This window comes from Physella acuta, unplaced genomic scaffold, assembly GCF_028476545.2.
Source record: "Physella acuta isolate Inbredline_101_S28 unplaced genomic scaffold, ASM2847654v3 ptg000918l, whole genome shotgun sequence".
In the NCBI taxonomy this organism is placed as follows: domain Eukaryota; kingdom Metazoa; phylum Mollusca; class Gastropoda; family Physidae; genus Physella; species Physella acuta.
The window spans coordinates 438,870-460,467 of record NW_026732435.1 but is presented as its reverse complement, the minus strand read 5'-3'; the positions used below and the strand labels follow the sequence as shown (position 1 = coordinate 460,467).

The following is a 21,598-nucleotide window of genomic DNA, read 5'->3' as shown; positions in this document are numbered from 1 at the left end:
GTCCCATAACTATGCTGACTTTTTGTTCCATAACTGTGCTGACTGTTTGTCCCATAACAATGTTGATTGTTTGTTCAATGATGGTACAGGATCTGCAGGATGAGTTCAGTCACACAATCATGCATGGCCACAAAATTGCCAAAGCTTTACCACCTGCACCCAAGCCTTCTGCAGGTGAGTTTTATCTTTACAGGTGTATTAGATCAAAGTTTCTTGTTGTATGATGGTGTAGGTCCTATATTAGCTTTGTGTAGGTTTTTTTATGATGCCTGATATCACTTAAGCAAGTTTCTTAGGGAAACAACCTAAAGATTGTATGAAAATATGTTCTCATCAGATCCGATCAAAAAACCCGCCCCAAGTCCTCGACCTGGGTCCGCAGGTAAAAAATATGACCCAGCCGCAGTCTATGGCGCACCATTGAACTCATCAAGAAATAGGTAAAATATCCAGTCCATGTTTTTCTTTGTTTTTATCAAAAGTAATATCAAAGTCCAAAGTTTTTCTCTTAAAAAAGATAAAATATTTCAGTCCATCATGTATTCTTTAATTGAGATTTAAAAAACAAATCTTGTAAATAGTATTCTTTTTTCATATTTTATTTTTCTATTCATTGAAGACTGTCTGGTGAAAAGAAAAGGCCAAGTACCCCAGGGAGAGCAGTTCCTATACCTCGACAGATGGTATGTGTTTCACACCTGGACAGGTGGTAATTGTCTTGTACCTGGACAGGTGGTAATTGTCCTGTACCCTGAGTGGTGGTAATTGTCCTGTACCCTGAGTGGTGGTAATTGTCCTGTACCTGGACAGGTGGTAATTGTCCTGTACCTGGACAGGTGGTAATTGTCCTGTACCTGGACAGGTGGTAATTGTCCTGTACCTGGACATGTGGTAATTGTCCTGTACCAGGACAGGTGGTAATTGTCCTGTACCTGGACAGGTGGTAATTGTCCTGTACCTGGACAGGTGGTAATTGTCCTGTACCTGGACAGGTGGTAATTGTCCTGTACCTGGACAGGTGGTAATTGTCCTGTACCTGGACAGGTGGTAATTGTCCTGTACCTGGACATGTGGTAATTGTCCTGTACCAGGACAGGTGGTAATTGTCCTGTACCTGGACAGGTGGTAATTGTCCTGTACCTGGAGTGGTGGTAATTGTCCTGTACCTGGAGTGGTGGTAATTGTCCTGTACCTGGACAGGTGGTAATTGTCCTGTACCTGGAGTGGTGGTAATTGTCCTGTACCTGGACAGGTGGTAATTGTCCTGTACCTGGACAGGTGGTAATTGTCTTGTACCTGGACAGGTGGTAATTGTCCGGTACCTGGACAGGTGGTAATTGTCCTGTACCTGGGCAGGTGGTAATTGTCCTGTACCTGGACAGGTGGTAATTGTCTTGTACCTGGAGTGGCAGAGTTACATACCACCTTTGTGATATACCACAGTGATCAAACCACTTTCAACACAGTCAGTGGGGTGTATGAAATAAATGATAGTTGTCATATGCAAGGATTGTTTGTACACCATTATGGCTGAATTCTGGTACCTGTCTCCTGTGGTTGTGTCCAGTGAACTAAACACAAAACTGTTAGTGTAATGTTTATGTGCTCCACCTCTTAACCACCACACAATCCTATTGCTGTTAAATGAGTTTTGTAATGGCAGTAGCATATTTACATACTTACCAATTTTGAATGACCTCCAAAATTTAATGAATTCGCCTTTTAAAATTTTATTTTGTTTGGCTTACAATGACAGGACTGGGAAAAAAAGAAAAAAGAAAAACTAGATCAGGATGAAAGACGTAAAGCAGAGATGAGAAAACGAGTAAGTAAATGTCAAATTCTTTCTGGCACCTGTTTGGTTTGGATCAAATGCTAGTCTATCACTGTCAGTAAGATTTGGACATGTGTGAAAAAATAGTGTGATGTACCCTGATTTTTCCTTACAGTAAATAGAAGTAGAAATTTCTAATTGATTCTATTGTTGAAAACTCAGGGATTGGGTGACCAGTACTGTGACCAAAAAACACACAACGGCTAGTATAAGTTATTGTGTGGTCTTGGTTACTCTAACACATCCAACAGATAAGTCAGCCAGATTCCAACTAGCCTTTCTAGCACCTCAGTCATATAATTAACTCCCCCTCTACGTAAACTGTAAAAGCCATTGTGTGTCTTCCTGTTTGATCCCACTGCCAGACCTTTTAAATGACAAATTTGTACAACTCCCAATTTTTGGTTAACACAGGAGCAAGAGGCTAATGAAAGAAAACACAGGGAGTTTATTGAACGACAAAAGGTTAGTGAAGATAAACAAAATCTTTTTATAACTTAAGATATACATCAGTAATGAATAATTGTGGACTTAAAACTGCTCAAGTATATGGTTAAAAATATTGCAATTAACTTATTTGCATATATTTAACTGTGAATTAGTGGCCATAAAGTTAAACTTTTTGAAAAGTTAAAATAGCTACAAATACAACTAGTGTTGTGAAGACAACATACCAGCAGCTTGCAGTAAAAAAACTGGCTTAGAAACCCAGTATAAAACTGTTTTGGACTTGTTATAACAGATGGCAAGGATAAACAAGGCTAGAGAGGATGGCTGGAAGCAGGTCGTTGACCCGTTCTCTATAGAGGAGGTACTGATAGATTGGTTCTTCTAGCTAATGCTTTTTTAAACCTTCTATTCAGAGAGTTCAAAGCAACAAATAAATGATAGATTAATTCCTATATCAGTTATTTTAAAGAAATCTGCCCAACAGTGAGTTGTAGGAAACATAGGAAACTGATTAAAGACGATGAGGATTATAAAAGATGCAAATGGGATCTTCTTGACCACGAGATGCGTGGGATTTCTGAAATAAAGGACACGTTTGTCCTTAACGAACGTGTGTGTTTTTAGGACAGAGGACATTTTGTCTTTAAGGACATAGGACATTTTGTCTTTAAGGACAGACGACCAGTGTGTTTTTAAGGACAGAGAAGCTATGTGTTTTTAAAGATAGGGGTCATATGTGTCATGTAGGACCTATAAAGCAAAAGGATATGTGGGACCTATAATAATGGGACATGTCTGGCGTCTAGGACCTTCAGGACACATATTGTGCTTTTTTAAACCTTCTATTCAGAGAGTTCAAAGCAACAAATAAATGATAGATTAATTCCTATATCAGTTATTTTAAAGAAATCTGCCCAACAGTGAGTTGTAGGTAATAAAATAAATAAACCGGGAGTGATCTCCCCTAAACTTTCTCGAATATTTTTATATAAAATTACAGGGGATGGGAACTCGGGCTATAGACATGATTTTTAATCCATTTTAAATACTTAAAGTTTTAAAAATAGAATAAAATCTCGTAGACAAATTAATTGCACACCAAGTGAACGCGAAATAAAAAAGCGCATAATAGTGCGCAATATTATTAGTACTTTTAAAATTTACATTAGTTTTTTGAGAAATCGGAAGTAGCGTAAATTACTACTTCCTGTCAACGGAAATTACTCAAAATTTAACAGAAGGTAGAGAATTAGATCTTTTACTTACATGTGAAATTTCATTTATCTATCTGAAATAGTACTCAAGTTATAGGCTTTTGAAAAATTCAAAGTAGAAAAAGTACCACTTCCGGTTGTCGGAAATCGCTCAAAAGTTGATACGGATCTACGATTTTGATAAAATACTTATATATGAAATTTCATCAACCTAGCTGTAACGGTACTCAAGTTATCGTGTTTACACACGGACAGACAGACAGACACACACACACACAGACATACGGACAAGATTGCAAAATTATGTTTTTCCGTATCAGTGAGGTGTAAAACGTCGAGATTTGTAAAAATCTCGATTTTTTTTTTTTGCACGATTACAATACTTTCTCTATACTACGTATATACGAGAAAGTAAAAATTATCTTTTTAGTTGACAATGTTCATTGGTGTTATAAAAAAATGGCCCCCAGATCAATGCATAAGCGGAAAGCTGCCCAACAGAAAAATGCCCAATTACAAAATAATTATACTAATGCGCTTTAATTTTGTAATATTCCGTGGAAAAATGTTTTATTATACTTAAATGTACATGTGATCAATCTTTGGTAAAGATTTATTTGTAAAAAAAATTAATTCCCTTGCACACCTTGCTCAGTTTTCTATTATGAAGTTTTCTATTACCCGTACCAAAAGTAACTGTAGGTATCATTTTAGCTACTGCTTCCTTAACAGTCGAATATTTCTTCAGCGGCCTAATATCAAGAGAACAATGATTGACCATAAGACTTTTAGTCTGTCTACTTTCTATTGTCTAGCATTGGGTTTTGTTTATCAAAGAATGACAACAGAGACTGGGGAAACTACGAAGCTTACAATCAGTTTTTGAACAAGCTGCACCAAGACAGGCAAACACCATCCCCTGGGCCAGCACGGAATCCAAACCATGTTGATGGTAGGTGACCTTGACCTTTCAGAACTAATGTCAAGCTTGTGGATGGCAGTTGACCATGACCTTTTACAGCTGTGCAGCATGTGTCATTAATGTTACTTTAACTGGGCCTTCCATTGACCTTTCATTGATCTTTCAAAATAGTCTTGAACTATATGCTGATTTATTGCATCTCATCTAAACATCATTAATTCCTAAAAATTAAAAATAACCAACATATAAAAGCTCTAATTTTTACAAAGAAATGTTATAATACTTAAAACAAAATATTCTTCCACAGTTGTCCTCATGGATTTAAAATAAAACAGCTGTAATTGTAATTGTAATTTTCACAAAAAAAAAGTTATAATAAAAAAATCTTCATCAGTTGTCCACGTGGATTTAAAATAAAACAGCTTTAATTTTCTCAAAAAAAAAGTTACAGTTAAATAAAAAAAAAATCTTCCTCAGTTTTCCACATGGATTTAAACTAAAACAGCTTTAATTTTCACAAAAAAAAAAGTTAAAAGTAAAAAAAATCTTCCTCAGTTGTCCACATGGCCGTCCCGCGACCTGTCCCACAACAAAGGCCACAGTTCAACATGGGCCCACTGGGTATCCCAGCAGTAGTGGACCAGGCAGGTCGAGACAGGTATAGCTACAATATGTAAGTTTCAGTGGGGCTTGAAACTGCATATGGTTTGCTTTTTTATTCTAACTGCTTTTTCTGCCTTGGGCAACAATATGTAAGTTTCAGTGGGGTTTGAAACTGCATATGGTTTGCTTTTTTATTCTAACTGCTGTTTCTGCTTTGGGCTACAATATGTAAGTTTCAGTGGGGTTTGAAACTGCATATGGTTTGCTTTTTTATTCTAACTGCTGTTTCTGCCTTGGGCTACAATATGTAAGTTTCAGTGGGGTTTGAAACTGCATATGGTTTGCTTTTTTATTCTAACTGCTGTTTCTGCCTTGGGCTACAATATGTAAGTTTCAGTGGGGTTTGAAACTGCATATGGTTTGCTTTTTTATTCTAACTGCTTTTTCTGCCTTGGGCAACAATATGTAAGTTTCAGTGGGGTTTGAAACTGCATACGGTTTGCTTTTTTATTCTAACTGCTGTTTCTGCCTTGGCCAAAAATATGTGAGTTTCATTAGGGCTTGAATGATATTGCCAATGGTTTGATTTTTTAAATTCTAACTGTTTTTTCTGCCATGGGCAAAGTATATTTTGAAATGGCCAACATTTTGCTTTTTATTTTAACTGCTTTTTCTGCCTTGGGCTTCATTATGTAAGTTTCATTAGGGTGTTGTGAAACTGCATATGGTTCACTTTTCTTGCCAATGAGTTTGGTAAATAAAATTATATTGCAGAAAATTGTGTGACGTATAAAGCAATAATGGGTGTGATTTTGGTATTATTGATAAAAAGATTTTTTAACATTTTCAATAATAATTTATGAAATTTGCCTTTAAAGAATGTAATCTTGGTCATCTAATAAAGTAAAAGTACTTTCTAAAGTTAAGTTAGAAAAAAGTTATTTTAAAAAAAATAATGGTTCAGTTTCGCTCAGGTTCTGCTACTTTTCTTTTTATATCTCAACCAGTAGAATTTTAATTTTGCTAGAATAAACCTTTGATTACACTTTACTAGGCTTCACACATTTATTATTTATACTGGTTCTCTACTGATCTCTATTCTCCCTGCACTACAAATTTGTACGTGTCTCTTGTCTCCCTACACTACACATTTGTATCTGTCTCTTGTCTCCCTACACTACAGATTTGTGTCTCTTGTCTCCCTACACTACACATTTGTACGTGTCTCTTGTCTCCAGGCAGCTTGGTGCCCAGGCAGCAGAGAGAGCTCGTGTGGTGGAGGATTACATGCAGAGGCAGAGGATGGCAGCCATGAATAAAATGAGGGCACAGATTGACCTTTATGGCGCTGTAAGTTTTTTATGGTGCTGTAAGTTTATTTATGGCGCTGTAAGTTTATTTATGGTGCTGGTGCACCATGACATCTCTCTCAGCTAAGCAATACATTTGGTGTCAACTTTGGTTGCAGGAGCTGCCACAGGAAAGCACAGTTGGTAAATTTATTATCATAGGGGCTTCCCCCCTATTGGATTACACTAAAGATAATCCTTCTTATGGCTCAACATGACCAATTAGATGAAATAATGATTGCTTATTTAAAAGACATTGCGTACTTGACCATAATAATGTTCTAAGTTTTTGCGCGATGTTATTTTGTTGGTGTGTCCTACAGTTTACTAAATAACTTACTTCTTTTTATTATATAAAACCTCTAGCTGATATGATTTTAGTTCTGATTTTTGTTCTTTGCTCAACTAATTGTGTAATTTGTATTTTCTCTGTATCCTATGGGAATTATTGTTGCTGTTTGCTGATGCAAACTTAAATGTTTTTCTGGTTGTGTATCAAAATATTTTATTTACAAGTATCGACCATCATCTGCTGACAGACGTACCCCAGTCCCTGCTCCACGTAAGTTATTTATTTTGGTAGTTTCCTCATTAAGTTAATCCTTTTTAATATCTTTTTACTTTATTTATTTATTTTCGCCCAGAGAGTTAAGAGAGAGGTGGCAGTCCTAATGATGTTTGAGTGACATTTTTTGTATTATTCCTAATAATTTATGAATGACGATTTATTCATTTTTATCTAGATAGAGGTGGCAGTCCTAAGAATGACAAAGGTCGAGGGGGTGGAGGCGGAGGAGGCGGGGGTGTCATGGTGGCCAGGAACAGAGAAGAACAGGTAGCCATTGGTTTACAGATAGATACTTCTCTTACTACTATTCTTATTTAATTAACCTGCATCTGTGACATTTAAATTGTTTTATAAATACTTGTTTTACTGTTCCTATTTAATTTACCTGCATGTTATATTTAATTTCCATTTTCATTTGCTTGCCTTCATATTTTGGTTTGAAAAATGTTTTCAAACTGTGTTTTAGGAATACCTAGAAAAATTGCGCCAAATTCGCATACAAAACATGAGGGACAGGCGAGCCATTCGGGGTGTCAATGTTGCTGAGGGTGCATCTAAGGTAACTTTCTTTACCCTTATATTTTATTACCTGAAATATTTTAATTTCTCTATTGGTTGGCATGTTGTAGTGGATCATAGTACCTTATAACAGTATCTATATTTTATATTCATCTCATTAGGAAAAGTTAATACCAGACTGATCTATAAAATAGATGACATATAGAAAGTTACCCAGAATGTTACATTCACCTATGTAAATAATAAATGGCAAACATTACTTTAGATGATGTTAAGAAGTAGTTTTGTTTTCTTTTTGCCTAGAACTCAGAGGAGGCAGAGGAAAGAAAGAAAAAAGTTGAAGCTCTGAAAGTAAGTTTTGTTTAGTTTGCTTTATTTTTCTTCTCTGTCACTGTGGATTATATTGAAATTTTCAATATTGAACTTTCTCATAAAATTGAATTGTTTTCTCTTGTTTTTTTTTTTATCTATCAAATTATTAGTTAATTATTGCTATAAAATTCAATGAATCCAATGCATTTTTTTTGGTGCCACTAATTCTTTTCTCCTTTTCTAATTACTAAATTTGATTGAATTTCCAAGTTTATAAAACACACACAACTGAGAGGTCAAACAGTGGGTTTACCTTTGAAAAAATTAAACTCAGTCACAGTTCTGTTGTAAAAATCATAAATTAAATATCATAGACTGCACTAGATTGGGTGCTGGCCAAGAAATGTACGCCTCAAAAGTCGACCAAATATTTCATGGACCCATAACCTTAAATAAAATCTAATGGAGTAAAAATAGTACAATCACACTAGAGAAGCAAGTCAAAATGTGGTGTCTCAGGACAGATATTTCATGGGCTGTGAGCCATAGACGATCTAAGAAAATAATTTTGGCCTTTTTTGTTTTTCAATTTTGGCTTTTTTACTTTCTCGTATATACGAAGTATAGAGAAAGTATTGTAATCGTGCACAAAAATAACATGAAATTTTGACAGTTTTCACCGTTTTACTCCTCAGTCCTTCATCACATCCGGAGTATAGAGGACTTATTTTAATCGGGCAAAAATTATCAATCCAGATTTATCAAAATTAAGAGGTTTTATGCGTAATCCAGTCTGAAAAACTGGGCTTTGCAATTCTGTCCGTATTCTGTGTGTCTGTGTGTCCGTGTGTAAACACGATAACTTGAGTACCATTACAGCTAGGTTGATAAAATTTCATATATAAGTATTTTATCAAATCGTAGATCCGTATCAACTTTTGAGCGATTTCCGATAACCGGAAGTGGTACTTTTTCTACTTTGAATTTTTCAAAAGCCTATAACTTGATTACTATTTCAGATAGATAAATGAAATTAAATTTGATACGTAAGTAAAAGATCTAATTCTCTACCTTCTGTCAAATTTTGAGTAATTTCCGTTGACCGGAAGTACTTATTTACGCTATTTCCGATTTCTCAAAAAACGCATGTAAATTTATAAAGTACTAATAATATTGCGCACTATTATGCACTTTTTTTTTATTTGGCGTTCACTTGATGTGCATTTCTTTTTTCTACGAGATTATATTCTATTTTTAAAAATTTGAGTATTTAAAATGGATTAAAAATCATGTCTAGAAGTCTATATCCCGAGTTGCCATCCCCCGTAGTGTTATATTAGAATATTCGAGAAAGTTTAGGGGAGATCACTCCCGGTTTATTTTACTTTTATCTCTAGCAACAAGCTGAACAATGGGCGGAGATGAAAAAGAAAGAACTTGAAGAGCAGAGACAAGGAATAGTTCCAGTAAGAACCAGTTTGGTTTATATATATATATAAGAAATGTTAGGAGTAATGGAATAAATTATCTCAACTGTATTTTTCTAGCATGCTGTATATTATGAAATATGTTTTTTAATTAGTTTTGCTAAAGTAACTAAGTAAACTATCCTACTATAAATGAAAAGTGGTAAATACTTTTAATGTTACCAGATGTAAGATTTGGCTCATCTCACCCCACTGCCCAGGCCTAGGATTTCCATAGGCCTTGGTGCGTAATCTTTCAATAGGGCTGGTAAGTAGGTCACCAACCAGTTATATGGCTCATGCAGGTTTTATTGAGCCGTAGAACTGATTGGTGACCTTCTTACCAGCCCTATTGTCCATCAGACAAAGGAGCAATATATTGATTTCCTTCCAGGTGAAGCCGTCAACACCAGCTGTTCCCATGACAGGAGCTCTGCAGGCCATAGGAGCCATCAATGTTGCCAACAAACCTTCTGTGGGGCAGGCGGAAGAAAAGTTGGTTTTGTTTCTCAGTTTTATTTTATTAGTTTTAGTTTTGGCTATAATGGAGGAGATCACTTTCAAAACTTGCCAAGCCACTTTTGATTGATTTTGAGGAAATTGACTTTTGAAAAAAAGTTTTTGCCAACTTAAGTTGTGATTCATGATAATTTACTATTACAAAATTATTTATTTCAAATTGTGTTTAATGAAAGCAATTCTTATCGCACGCTATTAAAACAAGTTGTTTGTCATTTAATGTGGTTATTTTTGTGTGTCTATAGGCCAGCAGTGCCCCTCACTAACGCCCTGCAAGCTATTGCTGGTGCTGCATCAGAGACAGAGAGACCAAAGTAAGTTAACAGATACATTGTTAACACAGATATCACTTTATTACATAAACGTTTAGTGGGGCTGTTATGGTAATCTTGTACTATAAGTTTACAGATACATTGTTAACACAGATCTCACTTTATTACATAAACATTTAGTGGGGCTGTTATGGTAATCTTGTACTATAAGTTAACAGATACATTGTTAACACAGATATCACTTTATTACATAAACGTTTAGTGGGGCTGTTATGGTAAACTCGTACAATTTTTTTGTTACTAATGATTTCCATAGTTTAGAAAAAATGTTTTTTTATTTTATAAATTGTGAGTTTCAGAATTTTTAAACATGTAAATAGATGTGTTCAAAAGTATCTTTTTAAGTCAAAGCATTGAGAAAGTGTTTTAGTTTTTTTTTAAAAATTGTTTGATTAAAAAAACAAAAAAGAACCAACTATTAGTAGTATTATGAATCTAAAAAACATAGAATATAAAATATTACGTCATTAATGTCATGAAATTATTATCTCCCTTTAAGGAGTAGCCACCAAGTCAAGAAAGACAACATTTTGAAGAAGTTAAATGATAAGGTAAACCAGGCTTATCTCTCTTTGCAATGTACTTCAGCTTCAGTAATTAGCATTAAACTATTATTTCTAACCAATGCAGTCATGACTTCGGCTCAGTCCATCTGTAGTTTTCACCCTTTATAATAACTGAATGCACAATTGCTTTGCTTGAGCCTAAAAGCAACACTCTGTAACCATTATGTTAGATATAATCATATTTCCACGAACAACAACCATTTCCATTACACACTTTCATGCCATTTTTCAGTCTATTTCTTTATTTTAATGAATGTTTCAGAAATTTATGATCACTCACAGAGAAAAATTAGTTGAGTTAGAAATATACATTTTATTTTTTCAAATTTTCTTGTATCTTGATGAAGTTTGTTGACAATTTATGCCGATTTAAAACAGAACCCGTCCAGAGGTAAATGGGGACCACCTGCATCTCCGGCAGTTACAGAGGAAGAAGAGCGCAGGAGGTGGGGTCCTCCTGCCTCACCTGTGGTAGAACCTGCCACACAAGGGGAGGAAGACAGCAGCAGATCTCACTGGGGCGGGGGGAAAAACCTGCATCTGAGTCAAGTACCATTGGAGATGACTGGGTCAAAGATGGAAGGTAGGGGAAGCTACTCTAGTGTTTGAGGGGAAGTAACTAGTCTATATGCAGGGGCGGTAACTGTAGTATATCACGACGGGACGCTACTGTATCATTTTCATAGGGATAATTATTGTAATTTTTTTTTTATGAGAGGCTTCTTACTGTTCTATTACATCAGGGGAATTAATGTAGCATTTTATAAGAGTGTAGTCTTTCATGAAGGGAAACTACTGTAACATTTCATGAAGGGAAGTAAATGTATCATATTATTCAGGAAAGTTCATATAGCATATGATGTTCTGACTAGTTGTATGCCCTTGGTTCTGATCCCATGTGTTAAGGGTTTTCATTGATCAATTCACAGAGTGCTTGCTAGTCATCAACTTCATTTTTAAACCATGTTAAGGTACTGAATAGAACATTTCCCCATGCTCATATAAGTAAAGGGAAACTTACATAAGGGGGCACAATAGACAATACATCTAGGCCATAATGTTGTCCTCATTAACCACATTTAAAACTATTGTATTTCTCACTACTGTCAGTATCTACAGTGTCGTAAAGTTTTCCCTAAATATTCTTATAGCCACGACACGAAGAGACCAGGTGATCAGGTTGACGGAGGAAGACAAGGATGCTCAACGAAGCAGGTGGAAGAGAAAGTCTGATGTGGTCAAGGCGCTGGACAATATATATGTCCAGATATAGTTGTTCTGTCTGGTATGGTTTTTTTTAAAAACTTATTTTACTAAAGAAAATATTCATTTTTTATTGAATTTTAAATTTAGTTAAGTGATTTTTATAAAAGTCACATTTTGATATGAATTTCACTTTGTTTAAATTTTCTGTTTTTTTTTATAGTATTTTACTTCAAATCTAGCTAATTTGTTTGATGGAATTATTTAAGTTTCACTGTCTTCAATATCTAGCTAGTATTACTTTGCAGCATCCAATTTCACCTCACATCATCAAGTCTCACTTTGTCTCATTTAATCTCACCTTTTATCATCATGTGTTACTTTGCATAATTTCACTTTGTATCATCTAGTTCATGAGTTTTCACTCAATGTTGTGTAATTATAGATCCATCACAAGTCACAAATCAGGACCCCCCAGTGGGTGTGGGGGCCACCATCACCATCACCCCAAATGCCCCATCCCAGGGCGCTACCATCACCATCACAGAGCCAGCAACAGATAAACCAAAAACTGGTCGACCCTTGCCAATGCCTCACCGCTCAGGAACCATTATCTTATCTAAAGAAATGACAGGTCACATTATCTTATCTAAAGAAATGACAGGTCACACCATTATCTTATCTAAAGAAATGACAGGTCATGTCATTATCTTATCTAAAGAAATGACAGGTCACATTATTATCTTATCTAAAGAAATGACAGGTCACATCATTATCTTATTGAAAGAAATGACAGGTCACGTCATTATCTTATCTAAAGAAATGACAGGTCACATTATTATCTTATCTAAAGAAATGACAGGTCACATCATTATCTTACCTAAAGAAATGACAGGTCACATCATTATCTTATCTAAAGAAATGACAGGTCACATCATTATCTTATCTAAAGAAATGACAGGTCACATCATTATCTTCTCTAAAGAAATGACACGTCACAATATCTTATCTAAAGAAATGACAGGTCACTTCATTATCTTATCTAAAGAAATGACAGGTCACATCATTATCTTATCTAAAGAAATGACAGGTCACATCATTATTTTATCTAAAGAAATGACAGGTCACATCATTATCTTATCTAAAGAAATGAAAGCATAATAATAACAATAGCTGATACCTGTTATCATCTAATCTAAAAAAAAAACCGCCAGATTAAGCATCACTTAGTACTTTTTAGTTACAGTTCATGTAGATCAGTGACCTTTGTTAAAACTAGCCATCTTATAAATAAGTAATTAAAAAAGATTATTTCAGTAACTGTTTCTTTTTTAAATCATCAGTATCCAGGTGTAATCATATTTTGACAATCTTGTCTTCATTAATAAGTGCATCAAAAGTGGGCAGGTTTCCCCAGTTATCTAAAGAAATGGGATGCTGTGGTTGTGGTGTAGAGCACATGTTTACTAGCTCAAAAGTCTAAAATTATTTTAATGAGTATCTGATTCAAGTCTGGGATAGTAAAGGTAGCAGTGCTCATTGCTGACCACACACAACCCCTTTATATGCAGGTGTCAGATCAACATTACCTTGTAGTTACCTGTTTTGTTGCTGTTGACAACAGGTAGGAATGTTCCAGTCATTGATGAAGACAACAAGACCAGCACAGAGGTCAAGAAAGATGAAACAGATGGGGCAGACAACTCTAAGCTCAAGGATGACGTGACAGCAAGCAGTGCTGAGGGTAAAGGTCAGGTCACAGCAAAAACAGTTCAGTTCAAGGACAGGTAAGTTCAACATGGATTTGTTTTTAATTGTAAAAAATGTTATATAACAGAATATTGTAACAGAGCCCACCATTTTTCTGTTTAAAAATGGATTTGTACTAATTATGTTTTTAGAGGTGCTAAGAGTGTTCAGCTGAACTTGACCTCAGGGAACTTTGACCTGAAAAATGTCAAGGTAAGAAAGTTTCCCTAACTAAATGTCAGCGCCCTGAATCTGATGTCAAATCCCTGAACCCTAAGACAGTTCCCTGAACTAAATGTCTGGTCTCTGAACTAAATGTCAGTTCCCTGAACATAATGTCAGGTCCCTGAACTGCAATTATGCTTTGCTTTTTTTGTCATTAGAAGATAAACAGATTATTCTTCAGCATGATAATGTCCCTTTGGCCTTTTTTACCACTCTCTATGTTGAGGAGAAATTAAGAATTTTTCATTCTGTGTATTTTCTAACCTTTAATTTTTTTAACTGATAAATTTTCACTTTATTCTTGACCCACATGTTACACTTTAATCTTGACCCACATGTTACACTTTTAACTTGACCTACCTTTTTCATGTTTCACTTTTTCACTTGCCCTACCCGCAGCTGCTGAGGACAATCTCAGAGCCTGACCTGACAAACTTAGCAAATATGGACATGGAAGTTGACCCAGGGAAACACGCCACACTCAGGCGACATCACAGTCTGGACATGACAGTTGTACCAGAGGTGGGTTACGTCTAAGTTTGTTGTAGTAAACTTGTCAGGAATAGTTTTTGTGGTGGGGAAGGGAAGATGTTGAATTTTGTCATAGTAAACTTGTCAAAATAGTTTTTGTGGTGGGGAAGAGAAGGTGTTGAATTTTGTCATAGTAAACTTGTCAGAAATAGCGTTTGTGTTGGGGAAGGGGAGGTGTGGAATTTGTTATTTTAACTTTGTTATTAAAACATTTTGATTGAGGCTTTTTTTAATCATGTCATTGAAACAAATAGTAAATGTCAGCTCATCAAATTTTGTTATGACATTTGTGAAAAATGATAAATTGGTTTGGGAGTCGTACTTTGTCATTAAAACTTGGTAAAAATGTTGGACAAGTCTCGTTAAGAATCTGTAAGAAAAAAAGATAAATGGGCGCATTAAGTCTTGTCATTAAAAGTACCAAAAAATTAAAAATAGATGAGGTTTTCATGGGTTTACATGACAAGAGATATTGTTTTCAACCCTTTTTTACTTTCTTGTATACACGAAGTATAGAGAAAGTATTGTAATCGTGCACAAAAAATTTTAACAATTTTCACCGTATTACACCTCAGTCCTTCATCACATCCGAAGTATAGAGGACTTATTTTAATCGGGAAAAATTATCAATCCAGATTTATCAAAATTAAGAGGTTTTATGCGTAATCCAGTCTGAAAAACTGGGCTTCGCAATTCTGTCCGTATGTCTGTGTGTCTGTCTGTCTGTCTGTCTGTCCGTGTGTAAACACGATAACTTGAGTACCGTTACAGCTAGGTTGATGAAATTTCATATATAAGTATTTTATCAAAATCGTAGATCCGTATCAACTTTTGAGCGATTTCCGATAACCGGAAGTGGTACTTTTTCTACTTTGAATTTTTCAAAAGCCTATAACTTGAGTACGGTTTCAGATAGATAAATGAAATTTCACATGTAAGTAAAAGATCTAATTCTCTACCTTCTGTTAAATTTTGAGTAATTTCCGTTGACCGGAAGTAGTAATTTACGCTACTTCCGATTTCTCAAAAAACTAATGTAAATTTTTAAAGTACTAATAATATTGCGCATTATTATGCACTTTTTTTACAAGCTTTTATTTAACTCACTTCCTCTGTCGTCAGTCTAGATGGAAACACAGGAGTGAAAATTCGGACAGTTCTACTTGACCGATACGATTCACATTTGGCACGTGGGTCAAGACATGAAGACAATGCAATCTGAAACTAAATTTGACTTAATTGGATGCCTAATTGATTTTTAATGAATTAATTAAAATTTGGACCGAATTAGTAGGCATATCTAGCCAACCACACCACACGCGTCATCACCTTCAATAGCTGCGCCATCACGTAATGGCTGAGTTCAAAAACCATTGCGCGCCTACTGAACGTGATGTTCAGTAAGCGCTATGGTTTTTAGTCATGTAACTCTATTGTAAATAAAACATGTAAAGTACTGAAAAAAAAATTCATAAAAAACATTTTAATAACAAGCTTTTATGTAACAATGCACTAAAAAGTAGAAAATAAATTATAGACTACTATTTAAATAACTATAAAGAAAAGCGTGGGTGTCTTCCTTAACATTAGTAAAGGTATCCAATAGATACTAAAGTGACCCACGCTTTTCTTTATAGTTATTTAAATAGTAGTCTATAATTTATTTTCTACTTTTTAGTGCATTGTTACATAAAAGCTTGTTATTAAAACGTTTTTTATGAATTTTTTTTTATTTGGCGTTCACTTGATGTGCAATTCTTTTGTCTACGAGATTTTATTCTATTTTTAAAACTTTAGGTATTTAAAATGGATAAAAAATCATGTCTATAGCCCGAGTTCCCATCCCCTGTTGTTTTATATAAGAATATTCGAGAAAGTTTAGGGGAGATCACTCCTGGTTTATTTTGCTGTCTATTACTTACTTTCATGTGCCAAACATGGTAAAATTATTCAACAGGCTTTAGATCTTAAATTGTAAAAAATAGAAAAAAATATCCCCTTAACACTTATAATTTAAACATTTCCCATAAATATTAAAAATTTTCATCAAAACTTGTCACTAAAATTTATCCCAGAAAATAACCTGAATCAAACCTAAAGCAAACATTTCTACATAAGTTATTTTGTGACTACAATATTAAATTACTTTCTTAATCTTGCTTTTAAATTCTATTAACTTTTTTATTTTTGGTTGTAACTAATAAAATGTATTAAGTCTGTGTTTATCACATAGTCTTCACTTACAAATGTTTATTAAAGTAACTGTTTATCTGAATTTCTAAACATTTGGTTTTTATGCCTGGCCTGTTGTTACACATCTTGATTTGTCTCTAGAATGATGGCAGCGATGATGGTGAAGATGATGATTTTGAAGAAGAGGATATCCCAACTTTTGACAAGTGAGTTACTTGATTCTAATTTAGTTGGCAGTTGTTTCAAGAAAGAGTTTTGTATTTGATTTGTTTTATTTTTTCACCCATCTGTTGTAATTAGTGACACATTTATCCTTTTCACACCTTGATTGTAATTAGTGACAAATTAAATCTTCTCACTCCTTGATTGTAATAATTGACAAATTAATCCTTTTCACTCCTTGATTGTAATTAGTGACAAATTAAACCTTTTCATCATTTATTTTAATTAGTGATGAGGAAACAGGCCAGGATGAAAATGATGATGATGAGGACATTAAAAGTATGATGGAAACATTACAGAGCATCATAGATAGTGATGGTGAGGGTAAGTCTTGTCTGTAGGTAGCCATGTAGCTAGTTTTGTCTGTCGGTAGCCATGTAGCTAGCTTTGTCTGTAGGTAGCCATGTAGCTAGTCTTGTGTGTAGGTAGCCATGTAGCTAAAGTCTTGTCTGTAGGTAGCCATGTAGCTAGTTTTGTCTTTAGGTAGCCATGTAGCTAAAGTCTTGTCTGTAGGTAGCCATGTAGATAAAGTCTTGTCTGTAGGTAGCCATGTAGCTAGTTTTGTCTGTTGGTAGCCATGTAGCTAGTTTTGTCTGTTGGTAGCCTTGTAGCTAAAGTCTTGTCTGTAGGTAGCCATGTAGCTAAAGTCTTGTCTGTAGGTAGCCATGTAGCTAAAGTCTTGTCTGTAGGTAACCATGTAGCCTAGGTTGTGTTTGTAGGTAGCCATGTAGCTAAAGTCTTGTCTGCAGGTAGCCATGTAGCCTAGGTTGTGTTTGTAGGTAGCCATGTAGCTAAAGTCTTGTCTGTAGGTAGCCATGTAGCTAAAGTCTTGTCTGTAGGTAGCCATGTAGCTAAAGTCTTGTCTGTAGGTAGCCATGTAGCCTAGGTTGTGTTTGTAGGTAGCCATGTAGCTAAAGTCTTGTCTGTAGGTAGCCATGTAGCCTAGGTTGTGTTTGTAGGTAGCCATGTAGCTAAAGTCTTGTCTGCAGGTAGCCATGTAGCTAAAGTCTTGTCTGTAGGTAGCCATGTAGCTAGTTTTGTCTGTTGGTAGCCATGTAGCTAGTTTTGTCTGTTGGTAGCCTTTAGCTAGTTTTGTCTGTTGGTAGCCATGTAGATAAAGTTTTGGCTGTAGGTAGCCATGTAGCTAAAGTTTTGTCTGTAGGTAGCCATGTAGCTAAAGTTTGTCTGTAGGTAGCCATGTAGCTAAAGTTTTTTCTGTAGGTAGCCATGTAGCTAGTTTTGTCTGCAGGTAGCCATGTAGCTAGTTTTGTATGCAGGTAGCCATGTAGCTAGTTTTGTCTGAAGGTGGCCATGTAGCCTAGGTTGTGTTTGTTGGTAGTTGTATAGATTTTGTAATGGTTGCAGGATGCAACATTATGTTTAGTTATATAGTTTTCTGGAAACAACATAGTCTTATCTCTAAGAAGACATCACAAGTTGAATATGGTGGGATGTTCAATTAAGAATAAACTTTTTTTTTTGCTAAACAAATGACTCTAATTGTAAAGTTTAAATTCTCTACCAAACCATCTCTTTAATTCTGTCTTGCTCTCCACTGTTTGAAGATAAAGAAAAGACCAAAGTCAGCGTACAGATCTCAGAAGCTCGGGACATGACAGATGCCTGCAGACCAGCAAAGGATAACTCTGAGAATGTTTCTGATGAAGATAACTGTGACGCAGAAAGGGAAAAGTTGGAAGAAGCTTTGGCCTTGGGAAGTGGTAAGATCCTCAACAACTTTCTTATGGTATTGCTTTTTGTTGTTTTTATTTTTTCTGCTAATTCATTTTAATGTTTTCATTTTTTTTTTGTCATCTTTGTAATGTTGTACATTTTTCAGGATGTTTTACTACTGTTTTGTTATATTATTTATATCTTTCATCACCTTTTCCTGTTTGTATCAAAGACACATGGGGCAGAAGAAGTAGAGTTCATCTGGTTCAATAACCTCGGCATACAGGGGGATAATGTGGTGTGCACTATGCCCAGTCGCCTTTGTTTCACTAAGATAAGTTAGATGTCCATCAGAGCTGGGTGGACTCAGGGACTTTCTACTGATTTGAACCTGGATTTATGTCTTTGCTCTCTCATTATTTTCTTTAAAATATGTATATGACATACGTATATGTCATTGCTTTTGTCTTTACTGTCGTGATTCTATCTTGGTTATATGACTTCTGTTTTCAACAGATCTTTCTATATATTGTTGCTAAATCTTGTGATAACATAACAGGATAAACTAACGTTATTTTTTAAAAACAAATTTTGTCCACATGGTAGATGACAGTGACGATGACACAACATTTGGTGATGACGATGAGGAGAAGGACAACGACCGTTTTGGAAGAGTTGAGCAGTTACGTGCTGAACTGGAATCTGACATTGGCTTGGAAAAGCTGGTCCAAGTTTATGAAATCATCAAGGTAAATCTTCACATTGAGACCAGTTGTTTTTTTTTAGCCTCATTAGGAAATGAAAGTTAAAATCCTTCTGCAACTCCACTTTTTATTTGAGTTTAAAAGCATCTTTGGACTGATCAGCCTGAACAGACCAAAATTTGATTGGCTAACAATTCCATCTTCTATTTACTTATTACAACTGTCAACAGTAAAATGTAAACAATAAATCTGGATTTAGAATATTTGCCTGATTAAAATAAGTCCCCTATACTCCGTTTATGATGAAGTAATGAGCAGTAAAAACTGTCAAAATCTCATGTGGTTTTTGTTCACGATTACAATACTTTCTCTATACTCTGTATACGAGAAAGTAAAAATTGATTGGAACTTGGCTGTCAAATCTATGAAAAACTCACTTTTGGTTTGTGTGTGTATTTTGTCATGTAAAAAAAGTTTTTAACACATGAAAATACTGTAAACATTCTTGTCTTTGTTTTTATGACATGAAAATACTGTAAACCTTCTTCTCTTTGTTTTTAACACATGAAAATACTGTAAACCTTCTTCTCTTTGTTTTTAACACATGAAAATACTGTAAACATTCTTCTCTTTGTTTTTAAAACATGAAAATACTGTAAAAATTCTTCTCTTTGTTTTTATGATATGAAAGTACTGTAAACATTCTTCTCTTTGTTTTTATGATATGAAAATACTGTAAACATTTTTCTCTTTGTTTTTATGACATCAAAATACTGTAAACATTCTTCTCTTTGTTGTCAGAAAATGCAGGAAGATGACAGTGGCACCCTGGGGCAGGGCTCAAACATTGCCATAGAAATCCTAGTACCGTCCAAGGAACAATTGTTCCCAAAGATTTTTCAGCTAGTGATGGCTGATATAGCATTCAATGAAGGCAAGTGTTTGATTGTAGTATTGGTGGTCTCAAGTACTTCTGATGGCTAGAATGACATTTAATGGCCAGAATTTCTTCTTATGGCCTTAAGTACATCTCATGGCCCAAATTAGATCTGATGGCCAGAATTAATTAATAGGTCTTTTTCTGAAATGTATATATTTGTTTGAATAAACTTTACTAAAAAATAAAATAAAATGTGTTTCAGATAACTAGAGGCTGTTCCATGACTTGGAGATGCTAGAAAAACTGTTGGTCTCAGACCTGGGATGACGCCATGTTTCGGAATTTTAACATCTGCTAATGTACGTCATTTCTACATCATTCCTTTGCTGGATAACCGGACATTCCAAACCGTTTTTGCTACAGATTAAAATTTGTGTGTCCAAATGTTGGACTGTGATTCGGACAATTGTGCAATCTTTTAGATTTTATAAGGATCATTTTAAACTGACTTAGAATTTTGTACACCAAGTCAAAGGACCATTATTAAACTGACTTAAAATTTTGTACACCAGGTGATGACGTAGACTTACATTGTGACATGTAGGCCTATGAAAACTACAAACATTAGTTTATAAGTAAGGTCAGCCCTTACAGTATTAAATGTATGCAATAAAAAATATATATCTTGGTTGTATTGAAGGTCTGTGAAACCAATGTTGATTCATGTCATTGTTCATTTCTACTGTAGTTTAAGAGTAGTGATTGAGGAATTTTTCAAATGGTTTAAAAATTTCATTATTGCTATGCATTTATTTTTTTAATGCACTTTTACAATAGATGATAGTAAAGTAGTAAAGAGATATTTTTTTTAAAGATACAAATGGATGTCATAATCAGCACTGTTAAATCACCAATTTAACATGTTAAGTGTTTTATTTTGTTGTGATATAATTTCATCTGCTGCTCTGGGTTACTGGCCCTTGTTGTAATATGTTCCATATGTCACTTTGACTTGTATGTTTCAGTTTTTTTATGCTTAAATAGGATATTAAGAGATTAGATGAAACTGATAAATATGAAAAGAAAAATACTTTTTAGAAATTAAGAAAAATGAATCAAGGCAGTAAAGAAGAACGATGATTAACTAATTAAATAATTGTGTTAACAGATAGAACTTGTAATTTTGTGTTGATGATATAGTGGAACTTAAGTATGTAGTCTTTTTTGATGTTTTGAGTACTTAACTTTTTCAAACTGTCTTTAAGTGTAAGCCTTATAATGTTAATTTGCCCATTTTTTTATTATAATGTTCTGTCCAGCTTATTTGTAGTCAAGTTCTAAATACTGTAATAGTTTTTTTTTTTGTGTTTATAAAATGATCTGGTAATACAAGTACTACAATATTGCATGTTGAAAGCTATAAAAAGAAATCCTGCACACAGATCTGTTGTCATTTTTATCACTTGACCAATCACAATGATTGTCACATTATTGTTGGTACTATACAACCAATGAAAAACCTTGCAGTTATTCACTGCTATCTAATTTTGTCTACAAAGCAGA

General features: G+C 34.6%; 2 protein-coding genes and 4 long non-coding RNA genes across 7 annotated transcripts; all 6 read left to right on the top strand.

Moving 5' to 3' along the window:
- The first annotated feature begins 98 nt into the window (after positions 1-98).
- LOC131953385 (uncharacterized) lies at positions 99-684 on the top strand. Its single transcript, XR_009388639.1, has 3 exons — positions 99-174; positions 338-440; positions 620-684. It is a non-coding gene; the product is annotated as an uncharacterized LOC131953385 (long non-coding RNA).
- Positions 685-1,710: 1,026 nt separating this feature from the next.
- Positions 1,711-2,645, top strand: LOC131953382 (uncharacterized). The gene is made up of 3 exons (XR_009388635.1): positions 1,711-1,825; positions 2,249-2,299; positions 2,577-2,645. It is a non-coding gene; the product is annotated as an uncharacterized LOC131953382 (long non-coding RNA).
- A 1,692-nt stretch (positions 2,646-4,337) lies between these two features.
- LOC131953383 (uncharacterized) lies at positions 4,338-6,367 on the top strand. 2 transcript variants are annotated; one of them, XR_009388636.1, is made up of 3 exons: positions 4,338-4,450; positions 4,976-5,078; positions 6,262-6,367. It is a non-coding gene; the product is annotated as an uncharacterized LOC131953383 (long non-coding RNA). The 2 variants fall into 2 exon arrangements; XR_009388637.1 differs by having other exon boundaries at positions 4,976-5,093.
- Positions 6,368-6,888: 521 nt separating this feature from the next.
- On the top strand, positions 6,889-7,810 carry LOC131953384 (uncharacterized). The gene is made up of 4 exons (XR_009388638.1): positions 6,889-6,934; positions 7,116-7,207; positions 7,407-7,499; positions 7,763-7,810. It is a non-coding gene; the product is annotated as an uncharacterized LOC131953384 (long non-coding RNA).
- Positions 7,811-9,192: 1,382 nt separating this feature from the next.
- On the top strand, positions 9,193-11,927 carry LOC131953377 (uncharacterized). Its single transcript, XM_059316539.1, has 6 exons — positions 9,193-9,237; positions 9,632-9,732; positions 10,002-10,070; positions 10,588-10,639; positions 11,033-11,237; positions 11,806-11,927. The coding sequence occupies exons 1-6, from the start codon at positions 9,193-9,195 to the stop codon at positions 11,925-11,927; spliced, it is 594 nt and encodes a 197-aa protein (XP_059172522.1).
- Positions 11,928-13,655: 1,728 nt separating this feature from the next.
- Positions 13,656-20,464, top strand: LOC131953375 (serine/threonine-protein kinase Nek1-like). The gene is made up of 9 exons (XM_059316537.1): positions 13,656-13,663; positions 13,759-13,819; positions 14,231-14,353; positions 16,697-16,761; positions 17,007-17,101; positions 18,343-18,498; positions 19,058-19,200; positions 19,957-20,089; positions 20,298-20,464. Exons 1-9 carry the CDS (start codon positions 13,656-13,658, stop codon positions 20,303-20,305), a joined length of 792 nt encoding a protein of 263 aa, XP_059172520.1. The 3' UTR covers positions 20,306-20,464.
- Positions 20,465-21,598: the final 1,134 nt, after the last annotated feature.

Bases quoted from the DNA above. Each gene is read 5' to 3' on its own strand.
- LOC131953375 (XM_059316537.1), top strand. The intron at 14,354-16,696 runs GTGGGTTACGTC...ATTTGTCTCTAG, and splicing joins ACATGACAGTTGTACCAGAG to AATGATGGCAGCGATGATGG. The intron at 19,201-19,956 runs GTAAATCTTCAC...CTTTGTTGTCAG, and splicing joins AAGTTTATGAAATCATCAAG to AAAATGCAGGAAGATGACAG.
- LOC131953377 (XM_059316539.1), top strand. From the start codon at position 9,193: ATGAAAAAGAAAGAACTTGAAGAGCAGAGACAAGGAATAGTTCCA. The intron at 9,238-9,631 runs GTAAGAACCAGT...ATTTCCTTCCAG, and splicing joins AGAGACAAGGAATAGTTCCA to GTGAAGCCGTCAACACCAGC. The intron at 10,071-10,587 runs GTAAGTTAACAG...TCTCCCTTTAAG, and splicing joins TCAGAGACAGAGAGACCAAA to GAGTAGCCACCAAGTCAAGA.